Source organism: Stegodyphus dumicola, chromosome 3 (genome assembly GCF_044657685.1).
Source record: "Stegodyphus dumicola isolate Sdum_Otavi_A_Nest chromosome 3, ASM4465768v1".
Taxonomy (NCBI): domain Eukaryota; kingdom Metazoa; phylum Arthropoda; class Arachnida; order Araneae; family Eresidae; genus Stegodyphus; species Stegodyphus dumicola.
In genome coordinates this window covers 275,858,986-275,873,122 of record NC_140770.1, presented here as the reverse complement: position 1 = coordinate 275,873,122, position 14,137 = coordinate 275,858,986, and the positions used below count along the sequence as shown (strand labels likewise).

General features: G+C 34.0%; 1 protein-coding gene across 1 annotated transcript; it reads left to right on the top strand.

Annotated features, from left to right (window-relative positions):
• Positions 1-453: 453 nt before the first annotated feature.
• LOC118202863 (uncharacterized) lies at positions 454-13,586 on the top strand. Its single transcript, XM_035375072.2, has 5 exons — positions 454-605; positions 6,020-6,125; positions 9,981-10,111; positions 10,332-10,482; positions 13,233-13,586. Exons 1-5 carry the CDS (start codon positions 563-565, stop codon positions 13,453-13,455), a joined length of 654 nt encoding a protein of 217 aa, XP_035230963.1. The 5' UTR covers positions 454-562; the 3' UTR covers positions 13,456-13,586.
• Positions 13,587-14,137: the final 551 nt, after the last annotated feature.

Genomic DNA, 14,137 nt, shown 5'->3' with positions numbered 1-14,137 from the left:
GGATTCTGGCACAGTCTTTCCTATTAATTTTACTAATCCGTGTTTTACACAGTGGTTCATCTTCAGGGACCTTAAAAGTTCTAATATACTCTGCATTTGGATAGTAAGTTGACTTGCATGCCAGAATGCTACATTTTTCTCGCCATCTCTAAAAATTCAAAGCTTTAAATAATGCACACCGGACAAAAATATTTTCTCTTTTAGTGCACTTTTAAATCGAAATTTTCTTTTTCAGAAGAAGAAGTTAAAAATACAACATATTTCATTAAATTACGTTTACAAATAGCTGGCCTGTACTATGAGATGGAAGAAAAACAAAGACAAAACCTTAGTCTCATCCAAACGATAATTATGGTACCAAGAGTTACTACAGAACGGATAGCTGAACGTGGGATATTATCTGAATATCCGGAAATCAAGGAGGCCTTGGAGGAAATAGATTACTTCTATCAGCAACTTAATTGCATATGCGTAAAAAACTAATCATCTTAATGTTACTCAAACATAAAGCTCTCAGGCTCTTTTCGGGTTATTTTACTCTCTCATCGACTTTGAAACCCAAATGTGGATTTTTATTGTATCGGCTTTCGTCATCGCTTCTGCAGGTAAGGCATACGTTATTTGCTAAACCTATATTATTATGTGGGAGGTTTTTGTGTCTGTTTTTATAAAAATGGTAACATAGAAAATCTAAAACAAAAATTGCATTGTGTAACTGAAGAGCCTGTGCAACTAAACTAAGGAAGAATTAGCGAAATGTCAATAAAAGTCTAGTGTTCTCTGAATTAGAACGAGCAATTAAAACATGAAAAGTTTAAAAAGTTTGTAGAGCCATTAGGTTAATTGGAAGCAGAAAAGATGAAAAATATGCAACCGCCTTCGCCGGGATTCAAACCACGGACCTCTGGAATACCAGCCCAGCGTGCTACCGTTACACCACGAAGGCACGCTAGGGAAGTGGGAGAAATACCTTATAAGTTTTAAAAGTCTCTAGATCACTTCAGTCGCATACTTTATTATAAAGCATGTATTATGCATTTCTTCTCTTGCTATCGAATAATTACTGAATAATGTTCAGTAGTTTTATAAATTACTGAACATTATTCTAGAGAATATCTGACATACAACAATACTTTTGGATCTATCTTCCAACTTGGATAAGGTATATCACTCATTTCGAAAATTGATTACTGCAATACTCTTCTACGGTAAGTTGTTTTATATGGAGCTAATGCCTGATTATAGTTTTTCAATTTAAAATATTTTTAAAACTTCCAGGATTTGAGAATTCGAATGTCCATTCCTCTTAAAAAGGCCTAACACAAATGAATTCGATTTCTTGGTTCTCTTAAAATTATTACTACTTGACTAGAATATACAGATCTTTTACATCACTAAAATTTGTAATAAGCAAGGAAAATATTATTAAATGCCCAAGAGTGAAAGTAGTGAAAAAAATTTAAATAGCCAAGATATATTCACATTACTGATATGGATAATAGTATATTTTGCGCATTCATTTGTTCGTCATTTACTGCTTTCATATAAGACAGTAACAGATAAAAAATTCAGTTTACAATAATAAAAATTTTCGTAAAGTTCATAAAGCTAAATACGTTTTTCTCCTCAAAAACGTTAAAGAAAATTATAATCTCCCATTAGTTATTATTTCTGAAAAAATTTAATTAAAAATTTGTATCTCCTGAATAATTCTTAATTTTGTGCTAAATTATAATTCATAAAGTTGAGAGAATTGTAATGGATATTGTGTCCACTGTGATTGTCGAACTGATAATGGATAGAATATTTGTTTAAAAAATAATATGTATATCTTTAACTGAAGTGCTTCTGTACCTAGAATAAAAAAGAAACAGCGAAACCTCTTGCAGATTTCCCACTGCATTCTCAAGCAAAAAGGGCAATTTTTAAATCTGCATGTTTAAATATCCCTAATTTCTATTTAAAGGTAATATTAAATAAATAGAATGCATACTTGATGTTCTACTTCTCATTTTGTAAACTTTTAATGAGTAAATCATATAACTCATTATCAGTCTATCTCACATCATACAAGTTACCTTCTAACTTCAGTTTGGTTCAATAACCCTTGTGAGGAAGTATTATGCAACAGCGTTATACAGTAAAATCCTTCCTATAAATTAGAAAACATCTAAAGTGTTATAGATAGGAAAACATTTTTTTTAATACAGAAGAGTAAAAGGTTTATTTTTTATCTCTAATGGGAAGGCAAAATATAACAAGAAGTTTAAACACAGAAAATAACAGAAGTGGCCTAAACTCATTGCTAAGATAGTCTCTGGCACGCCAATATCGGATAGTCTCGAAGTCATAACCAAGAAATGCCCAACAGCGATGAAGATAGGCTCATGTCGCCTGCTTTGAAATAACCTAATATCTCTACAAGCACTACATCGTGGATATTCTGGCAGGCATGCGAAATCTTCAGCCTTCTACTGTTTTGTATTCATGCTGTCCAACAATTTCGACCGATGGTTTCGTTTCATAGACTGTTTTATGTTTAGCTTTGATATGACACATTTGAGTTTGTTGGTTGCAATCGTGATGCACATTTTCGTGAACGGATATCTGCCTGTTCATTTCCATAGATGCCGCTGTGTCCGGAGATCTAATGTATTTTAATTTTCTTACTTTTTTGCAAAAGTCTTCGGATTAATTATAGACACTGAAGAATTTCTCTTGATAGAAACGTCTGCTGGAGAATTTCCGTTGACCTCTGCAGTTCCTGAAGAGCCAATAGTCTGAACTGCTGCTCTTGAATAGCAGGACAGACGTCTCGAACTTTTAAAGTAAGACCAATAATTGTTTCAGAGCAATTCTAAGAGCTCCCACTTCAACATCAAATGCACTTCGGTTTTCTCCAGTAGAGGCATAGAAGGAAAAAGGGTTAGAATAAACAACCGAACATGCATATATTAAATCATCACAAATGACCCGTCCGTAAAACCACGCACTCAGTTATGGTTCGGGTATTTAGAATTAACGGTTTCCAGGACAAGGCATTTCAAGACCTCTACAGATATTTCATTCTTGTTGACTGAATCAATCAAGTCAAGGTAAGTCACGATTTGGAACATAGGAAAAGAGTTTGCTGTCTGCATAGTCTCTTGTTTTCGATCGATTAGACCACATCCATCCCTAATTTCCGTAATTTTTGTAGGAAGCCCCACTGGAACCTGATTTTTCTCATTGCGTCCTGATAATTCATCCAGACAGGATCTCCTGTGCAGAGGAACTCTTTATATAAGATATCAGCTTTCTCTTCAATAATAGTTCTTACTGACAGATGTTTTGTTAGGATAGCTTTAGTAGGGGTAGATTTAAAGCCTCAAGTAATAAATCTCATTGCTTGATTTTCAAGAATTTCCAATTTCTTGAGAACTTGCTCATTTACAGTTACGCGTGGTTCACAACAAAGGTAACACGAATACGAATCAACGGTAATACGAATGTCCTATAAGTAATATTTAGAGTTGCTCCTGCGCTTCCCCACAAGAGCCAACCAAGCGTTTCAATGTATTCAACCTTCGATAACAGCATTCTATAAGTGAAACTACATGCAGTCTCCAAGTCAACTTGTTCTCAAAGATAATGCCTGAGTATTTAATTTTAGCAGTATTTACAATGCAAGCATTTTTAAACTTCATTTCACGGCAGAGTACTTGAAGGCTCAGTGAGAAGCATGTTTGATATAAATTTACCATCGTATTAATTTCAGTGCACCAATTTGAAAGCACTGTCAGCTTGATTCAACCGCTTTAAGTCAACTTGTTATCAAAGATAATGCCTCAGTATTTAACAGTATTTACAATCCAAACATTTTCAAACTTCATTTCAGGGAAGAGTACCTGAAGGGTCATTGAGAAGCACGTTTGATCCAAATTTACCATCATATTTTTTTAAGCGCATCAATTTGAAAGCACTGTCATAGCATGATTCAGTCGCTTCTCTGTCACGAGCTTTGCATAAAAATTTGGTACCTGAGCCCAGGTGACTCAGTCATCAGCAATATCAAGCAGTAGAAACCTACAGTGTTCTTTAGGGCAGCAACTACATTATTAATATCCATGTGAACTAGAGTGCTGCTGCTTACTGATTCCTGTGGAATTCCAGTTTGTAAGTCATAGTATTTAGAATAGCAGTTACCATATTTAACTTTACAGATTCTTTGTTCTGTAAAGGACCTTATCCATGTTATCATCTTTGAGTTAATTCCCATATCAAGATTCTTACAAAGCTTTTCTCACCGTACCGTATCACATGCCCGTATAAAATCCATATACACTACTGTTAGAATATTCCTTTCATCTAGGGCAACTTTAGTGATATGGCTAAACATGGTAACTGAATCACTAGTTGAGCGAATTTTGCAATATCCAGCCTGTTCTGGCGCCATTAGTCCATTTTCTTCAAGGTACCAGTTCAATCTCTTGACTATGACTCTTTCCATCATTTTGTCCAAAATATTTGTAAGAGAGATCGGGTCATACCTGAATGTTTGAATAATGATGAATAACTCTCTCAGTATAAAGTTTCATCTTTTCTTTAATATTGGTATAACAACAGCTCTTTTCCACTGTGACGTTGCTAATCGCGTCTCCCAAATACATTGAAGGCGAGTAAAATAATTTTTTTTGCGATTTCGCTTAAATACCTGAGGAAAATGGCGTTTATCGGCGAAATGTTTTATACCTGCGGCATCATTCATAGAAGTCTTTTTCGCCCACGAGATATCGGGAAAACTGCAGTAGAGTTTCCTTGAACCCTCTACAGCGTAATGAGGGTGGGATGTCTGAGCCAAAGAGAACTGAAGACTGATAGCAATATGAAGAAAACTAATTCTTAGCTTATATAAAAATATTTAAACCTTACGCATGTTACAAGTCATAATCGTTTTCAAAATTAACTTTGATTATCTTACTGATACAGTTGTCAAAGATTTTATACTCAATAACTATATAGAGTCATTAGGGTTTTTTTATGCTGAAAGACATGAAAAATATGCAATATCCTCGTCTGGACTCCTCGAGTACGCGCCGAATGTGCCACCTTTACACCACGAAGGCATGCTTGAAAGAAGGAGAAAATACCTTATATACTCCCACTTTTAAACGGCGACTGAGGATTAGGGGATCCAATCGCCAAATTCTGGTGGTGAAGAATCATCATCCACCACCTGTTTAGTTCCGGCACCACTCTAGAGTCATTAGGTAATTTTATGCTGGAGACGTGAAAAATGAGCAATGCCCTCGCCGGGGCATGAATCTGGACCTCTCGGATACGTGCCAAGTGTGCCATCTTTACACCAAGAAGGCATGCAGAAAAGAGGGAGAAAATACTCCCCCTTTTAAAGGGTGACTAGAGATTATCGCCAAACCAATTATCACCCAATCGCCAAATCTTGGTGGCGAAGAATCATCATCCATCACATTTTAGTTCGGCGCCATTGTATAATCATTAGACTGTTTCGAAGCAGGAAATGTGAAAACGAGCAATGCCCTCGCTGGAACTGAAACCTGGATCTCTTGAATACGCCTCTAATGTTCTAAACACCGAGAAGGCATGCTGGAAGGAGGAAAAAATTGAATTTTTTTTTTTTGAAAAATCATCTCAAGACCAAGAACCTAGCACTTGAACATCAACTCACATGAAAGAAGGAATTAATGTAATGCAGGTTTTGAGATAAATTGCATCGTATAATAAATTTATCCGTTATTTTATATGATTTCTGTAATAGTATATAATTTACAGAAATATGTAGACATCAGGTTTTTTTTAAATGTTTATGAACTTCGTCTGTAAATGGAAAGCTATTTTACTAGCTAAGAGTATTTGAGTTTTGAAGCCAAATATAAGAAAATTAGAATAGTTGCCCTGACTAGACCTGCAAGCTAGAATAGTTTATTGAAGACTAGAATAGTTTCAACCCACACATGATACAAATCACTTTTTTTTTGTTTCATTCTCTCCCATCCGGTAGCTCTAGAAGAGGACGATTATTGCAAGAAGAGTGCTTATAGAACATGTGAAGTTGATAAGACTTCTGGTTTACCAGGAAACGAGAAGGAGTTCGACGAAAGATGTCCGTAAGTATGCAAATTTATTTCTCAGCATTTTTTCCACTGCAGTGAAATCACATTTAAATTTCAATAACAGTGTTATTTTATTGTACTTCTGGACAGTTTTAATATATACTTTGCTTAATGCAGACGAAAAGGGTAACATAGCAATAGTATCTAAAATTTTCAACAGACCCAGTAACAGACATTTCTACTTACCAAAATATCTCGTTTTAATTACAATCCTCTTAAAATCTCAAAGATAATTTAAACTTAAGCATTATATAAAATACTTTTCTGAAAAATCATCTCAAGATCTAAGATCCTAACACTTGAACATCAACTCACATAAAAAAAGGAATTAATGTATGGCAGGTTTGGAGATAAATTGCATCATATAATAAATTTATCCGTTATTTTATATGATTTCTGTAATAGTATATACATTTACAGAAATCACATAAAATCACACACACACGCATAGAAATATATATATATATATAGTAAGAAATTTTAAATCAATTTTTTACAAAGACCAAAAATTGAAATTCATAAGTAATAAATTTCAAGTAATCCTATAAACGCATAAAAGAATATAATACATGTTAAAACCAAAACTCTCCAAACAAGCAATACCTCACTTCAAAAAATCAATGAAATTTAAAGAAAAAAGAACAAAATAGCAAGGGATTTCAATCAACTTCAATGCTAATTCGTCAGGAGGAAAAATGCAGAAATCAATTGAAATCTCTCTTCCACAAAAATCTTTACTTTTATGTATCCAGAATCAGCTGATGAACCATTTCAATGTATTTTAAATATAATAGTTCATCCGAAAATTCTGGCCCCTCCCCAAATCAAGAAAAGAACAAAGCAAATTCTAATTAAAATTTTGTACCTTAAATAAAGACAATTCTATTCAAAGGATTGAAAACGTGAGTGAAATGATATAACTTTAGTGAAAAATTCAAATCCAAATTTTACTTTTAAACAAAGAGCACATAATCCAAAGAATTGAAAACTTAAGTGAAATAATAAAACTTTAGTGCAATGATTGTATTTTGTCCATATATAGATATATGAAAGTAATTCAATAACTTTAGTTTGGCATAAGGATATAACAACGTTCTACAGGTAGCTTAACTCAATGGTCTTTAAAATTATCTATGTGTGATTTTAATATAAAATGTAAGGTTCTACCAGAACTGATTGATTATCAGGTAGAACATTCAGATATGTTAACAAGGATTTCTAGCTGCATGGACAAAATTGTTGCTTCATGTTACTGAAGAATATAGTACGCCACATTCTGTATTAATTTTCACACCATCTTATGTAATATACGTAAAATTGCAATATGATCTATTTATCAAAACTCTCCTTCAAGTTCTTATTATTACTGTAATCTAAACAAAGAAAGCTACGACACCCATTTCAAAGCAAGTAATTTCAAACCTGTTGATTTAGTAATGTACGAGGAATTTCAATCCTAAAACTAGAAAACTTTCTGGCTCTTTTTCCCGCTCTTATAATGTTTTAAAGTAATATTCTGAAGTTACGTTTGAAATAGATAAACCAAATCCTTTACTAAAAGGAATTCTGAAATTCTTCAAGGCTTAGATATTTTAATGCAGCAAACGAATTTAAATTAACCATTAGAAGAGTAAAATACCTGCTGATACTAAAATTTAATTAATTAATTAATTTTTATTTTTCAAATTATGTATTAAAATAACTTTAAAACGTTTAAAAATATCTGTAATCCGCATGAGACTTTTTAACCTGATCAAGCCTCCAAACGTGATTGTGATAATTTACTGACGATTTTGAATCTATCTCAGCGTTTTTTCCTTCTCGTCTTCCCCCTTTATTCTGCCTTTTCTTCTTCCCTTTCGAAAATTGTTGTTAACTTTTTCCAAAGCCCGGAGATGAGGATAGGAAAAATTCTAAACCAATATGAATTGGCTGAATGTTTCATAAGTCAAAATCCCCTAGTCGTAGTTTAGCACAGAGTAACATTAAATGTGTTTAGTTAGCTAAACTAAACACATTTAAAGTTTTTTTATATTATTATTGTAAGGTAACGTGAAATTTTTTTTACTAAATTTGTAAGACCTATATTGAATCTATTTGCCTTAATTTAAATTTAAATGTTTATATGTTTATGTTAATATTTCAATTATGTAATATTAAAGAATATTTCTGACCATAATTCAGAATTAATAACTTTGATATATTCATACAGTGCTTAAATCCAGTTACCTTGTCATTAGGAACGAAGGTTTTTACTTGCTGCTGTATTCAAGCGTCCCAGAGCCTTCAGCAAGATGTTAGGCTGACCTGCCATTTTTTATCAAAGTTTATTTTATTATTCTATTGTATTCTGTTGTTTTTTTCTCTCTTTAGTAATGTCTAAAGCTCATATTACATAGCTCTACATTAAGAAGTGTGAATAATTTCATAATGAGCAATATAACACAAATGTAGAATTTCACGGATACGAACTACAAATATAGAATTTTATGGATACGTAAAAGAAATATTTTAGGTTTTGCATTAAATACAACAGTCTGTAAACGACTTTCAAGAGACTTGTGAATATCACAGAAGGAAACGATGATTTTCAGAAGCTGAGAAACTTTATCATTATTTCTAGAAAAATTTAGGATAATTTTTATGGTATTTGGAGAGAACATTTGAACAATTTTTCAGCGTGTATATACTGAGAGAAATCAAACTTACAATCTTTTAAAATTGAAGCGTACATTTAGTTTAAATATTACATAGAACTGTGTTTTTGTTATACTACTAAATTACATTTTTATGCGTCATTTTGTATGTTTTAGATATAAGGGATTTGATAAACAAAATGACCAGAGCCTTTTTCTCTTTCAAGAAGGGGAAATATGCAAGATATAAAAAAGATATATTTATATTTTGTTACAGATAGTTGATGGTTGAATTTTAATCACGACAAAGCACTCGAGAAATCATTGCCAAGGAAGGAATATTTTCGTGGGGAACTTTTAGAAAAGAACTGGCTTTACTCACGTTATACCTGGGCAAAATCCTGAAAATGCTGGTGCATTCAGCCCGTTCTCGCATTTGCACCAGGGGTTCAGCTGATATTATTGAATTTTCTACTCAGTCTTATAGTAAAAGATAACAATTGCCCCCTCAGTGAAACTTCAATAGCCAGTTTGTCGTAAAATCTCTAAGACGTCGTGTCTCCTATTGTGCACAGCCCACCAGAGGCCAAGCGGTAAAGTCGCTGAATACTGGTAGTTCGGACCGAGATTCGAAACCCGCGAACGGGCTGGCTGTATGAGCGTTTTCATGCTTTTACCCATGAGTAACGTCTAACACGACCCGGTTTCCCTTAGAAATTCCTCTAGGAAAGCATCTCTCCCTTTAGGCAGAAAGCCTCGAGTCTTTTGCCATAATTAAATAAACTAAAAATCTTGAGATAATAAAACGATAAAAAGATAACTCTTGTAACCTTAATTGGCAGGGCACTTGCGTATAACGGCATAGGTCACTACTAAGGACAGAAGTGGTGGTAATGTTATTGTGGAGGCTCCTAATAGGCGGCCACGGCTACCTCCTATGAAGGGGCAGACAATTTTACATCCATGCCTTCTCCGGGATTCGAACCCGGGTCCTTCGGTACCGCAGTCTGTTTCCCCTAATCACTATATCGTCTGTGCGGCCTTTTGAACTTTGTTAATGATCCAGATAACCCTAATCCTAATCCTTAACTATCACACAAATAAAGGTATTATTAAATACAATAACTTTCAAATATGCTAATCGTTCTTCATAAACATTTCGCGAAATATTTATGAAGTCAAATTTAAATTATGAGTACTTTTTTGTTTTCAGTGCTCTGCTCGACCAGTTTCGTTGCAATCAGGAACATGCCTCAAAATGTCACCCAGAGAGCGTTCAATGGTATACTACCCGTTATGAGCTTCTACAAGATCTCTGCCGCAAAGATTCTCACCTTCATGAAGGTAACGTCTTTATTTACAATTATTTATTTTCCGACACTGAAATGAAGGCAGTTTTCATTTCTCGTCTTTAATTTACCGCTGTCTTATCATACAATTTAAAAGTTACGCGATTTGGCAATTCCATTCCTCTTAAAATGTGTTATGAGTTTTTGAAATTTTTATCGATTAATTTTTCTTCGTATTAGTGACTGTACATTGATCGCACTTCTTTATTAAACAGCTATTGTAAAGAATATAGGATGCATCAAAGAAAACGTGACGGAAGAATGTTCAGAAAAAATAATCGCAGTCGTTCTTGCTTACATAGATTTCTTAGATAAAACAGGCGATGAGGACTCTGCTGAAGAAGATTTTAGGAAATTCTCTTGCATGTAAGTATTTGCAAACCACACTTTTTTACATTTTTCATGTTACCGAATTTGGAGATGCTTTGTCCACAATATGGAAAATCCCTTCAGCTAAATTTATTTAAAATCACTTTGGAAAGGACTTATTACAAGTGTTTTCCGCTCCTGCCTATTTTTTTTTAAATCTATACTATTAAAATCTATACCCGTCTGTCTGTCTGTTTCTTTGTTTGTTTGTGGCGGGGATTTCAGCCGAGATATTAAATAAAATCCTTGAAAACATTAATTTTCGCACTCATTTTTCCGAGTGGCAACAGTCTCGAAAACTGAATACAAAAATCTGCTTATTTCGAAAACTATTACCATTGTTCGCTCTCAAATAGTACAATATGTTAATAAAAAATTTTAAGTGATACAAAATATGAAATAAAAATAGCATTGCCAAACATTAAATATATTATTTCTGATTCTAAAAACTCGCGGAAAGCCATTTCGACCATTATCATCTTCGAATGACATTAGTCAGTCGAGATATTAGTTAAAAACTCTGAAAGCGCTAATTTTCGGACTCAGATTTTCGGAGTTGCAACAGTCTTGCGCTTTGGAGATAAAAATGCTTTATTTTTTGCTACTCTTCGCTTTCAAATCGTAGACTATATTAATAAAAAATTTGTAAGTTTTACAAAATATGAAATAACATTGCCAAACATTAAACATATTATTATTATTATATAAGGTCATATTTTGACACTGAAAAACAGCAGGTGATTGCATGTGACGTCGCAGTATGTCGAAATGTGTTCATCTTAAATAGCTGCTGTTGACATCGTTTTGGTTTCAGGTTAGTATTACTGACGCGATGCATTATTGCCACGTTGATTCTTTTATTGATATTGAGAAAATGTTATTATACTACATCAAATCAAAATCATGACCTCACACGTATTAACCTGAAGTGTCAAAAGTTTTCGTTTCCTGATTCGGCAATAAAAAAGAAATATTTACGATTGGTGGGTTGCTTGGAAAGAATGAACTGATTTCATTCGTACTGAAATGTTTTCATAAATTTGCGTTTCAGGGATACATAGAACTTAGAAATTTTGCTTTGGCTGCAATCCGCTCATGGGCGGGCTTGCCCGTTAGCATACGTCCCATGTGCACATCTGTGTAGCAACCGAGGGAGTGGCTTCTAGGATGGACCAATGGGAATCCAGTAATATTTGTATCATGTCACATGACCTTTCGCGTGCTTTAAGATTCAAGAAAGATGGTTGAAAATATTTTGTCACGCAATCTTATTTACAAAACCATCGTCGATTTCTTCTGAAAGTGTTCATTGCGAAGTTAGATCAAATATAAGCAATTGTGAAGATTTCACTACCTGGTTGAAAACATTTGAAATAAATACAAACACATGTTGGATACTTCGCAAAAGTATCCATGAGAAATATTATAAGTGGTAAATAAAATAAGGAAAGAAATATGTCATAAACATCTGAGCCAGCCCAAATGCTATCTTTACATAACCGTATGCATGTGAGAAAATATTTACATCAATTATATATGTAAATAAAAGTCAGCACTTTTTATTGCAGTCTATATGAAAACGATGTTCTATAACAATAGCCAATGCAGAATTTTATTCAAAGTGAACTTTACTAATTTGCATTCGTATTCATTTAGTGAGATAAATTTCACATTTAATAACTGAGAGCTCACAAGAAATACTCATCAAACAGAATGAATTTATCTTATTCACAATGAATATATTCAATTTATTCACATATAACTTTTAATGTTACCAATGGATATAATCAGATCAAACACAATATGTATTCTGAATCTTACACTTTAAAAACCAAAGAATGCAAGCACTGAAATAAAAAAAAAACCACTAGATTCATTGTAACACTTCCAGTCCTTCTCAGCTCAATTAAAAATATGTATATATAAGCTTGAATTCTTTTAATCCACAGGTGTTAGTAAGTGCATAACATTCGAGGCTAATTGTAGCTTAAGTCATTTTTTCGATGTAAGGAGCGATAATATGCTATAAACATCAATCCAAAGATTAATGAGTCATAAAAATCGCGAAAGTGAAATGTCAGCGATTAATTAAACTCAGAAAACAAAAGCACTACGAGATTTTCATCTATTACGCCATACATTTATAACTGCGAAACAAATGCAAATTAAAACGTAAATTTACGCTCACATGCATGAAAAGATAGCGTCACAAGAAAGATAGAAGGTCATTGGTCTATTTTCCAAACCCCTCCCTCAGTGGGCACGCTGATGTGACTTGTGAAATATGCTGTCCGTTAGTACTTTTTAATTCTGGCGGGTTTCTTTTAATCCCTTGAAGGAAGCCTCTCGAAGACCTTCCTTCAGAAGATTGATGTTTGAAACACGTAAAAAAATTAAATATGTGATGCTTTATTGATGTCCCTTATTTTCATATATCTATATTGTATATGACCTTAATATCTGTGTATGCCTTTAATGCCTTTATTCATTTTGAAGTTTTAATCTAAATATCTTATGATTTACCTTTCATGTCTTGAAAGAGATGGAAAATTCGCAAAATACATAAAACCCGCACAACCTTTGTCCCAGGCATTTCGGATTTCTGGTCCGCTACTGTAATAGCAAATTACTTAAGACATACACAGGAAATATTCCTCCAGTAAAATCCATCTGAATTACCTGTAGAGAGAAATATAATTAAAGAATATATTTGATTATGTTTTGATTAATATGCTATTCTTTCTCAGGAACGAAGCCTACACAGTTACCTGTGCCGCTGATAGTGCTTCACGACAATGCGGCAGTATTGTCAAGACGTCCATTCTAGAAATGGCCCGTCGCGTTGATTTTCTCGATAAGACGGAAGCATGCCCCAGACAGGTGAGACAAGCGATGGTTAAAGATATCCCGAGCATGGAGATTAGCATGGCGCAAAAACTGCTGCTCGAAGAGGTACTTTTGGAATCCTGAAAGAACTAATGGATGACGTAGATACCGGAAGAAACTCATTTTATGTGCACACGAGTATTGAATTGAATGCATTGAGCATGTTTTGTAAACAATTTTGATTGCTGTACACTAAATAGGTTTTCCTTTTCCAATACAGCGTAAATGTCTTCTTGAATCCATCATCACTCAAAAGTGTGTAGATACATTAAGGTATTTCGAGGCAGGAGAGATTAAAAATGAACAATGCCATTGCCGGGACTAGAACTACGGACCTCTCCAATACGTGCCGAGCGTACTGACCATTACACCACGAAGGCATGCTAAGAAGGCGGGAGAAATGCCTTATAAATGAAACTTGGGCAAAATGATCGACTCCTTTTATTGGCAGCTAATTCGAGGCAAAGCTGTAAATAAATGAAAGAGAGTTTAGATTTCTCGACACAAAGAGAACATAGAACCTTGTTAAACTGGGCGATGCTCTGGAAACAAAGCATTGTTCTTAGAGAAAGCGCAACAGAGCGCTACTGCGGGGACCATGCGACTTCTCACTGTCTCGTCCTTACGTAACGGAACATTTTATTTTTGACCAATTCTAGAGCCGCCGAACAGGAAGAATGTTTGGTGACATTGGCTGCCGCAGCGAAAGGTCTCTGTTTCGGATCCCGGGCAATGCATGGATGTTTGTAAATGTGCAGTATCTCTG

Bases quoted from the DNA above. Each gene is read 5' to 3' on its own strand.
- LOC118202863 (XM_035375072.2), top strand. From the start codon at position 563: ATGTGGATTTTTATTGTATCGGCTTTCGTCATCGCTTCTGCAG. The intron at 606-6,019 runs GTAAGGCATACG...CCCATCCGGTAG, and splicing joins TTTCGTCATCGCTTCTGCAG to CTCTAGAAGAGGACGATTAT. The intron at 10,112-10,331 runs GTAACGTCTTTA...TTTATTAAACAG, and splicing joins AGATTCTCACCTTCATGAAG to CTATTGTAAAGAATATAGGA.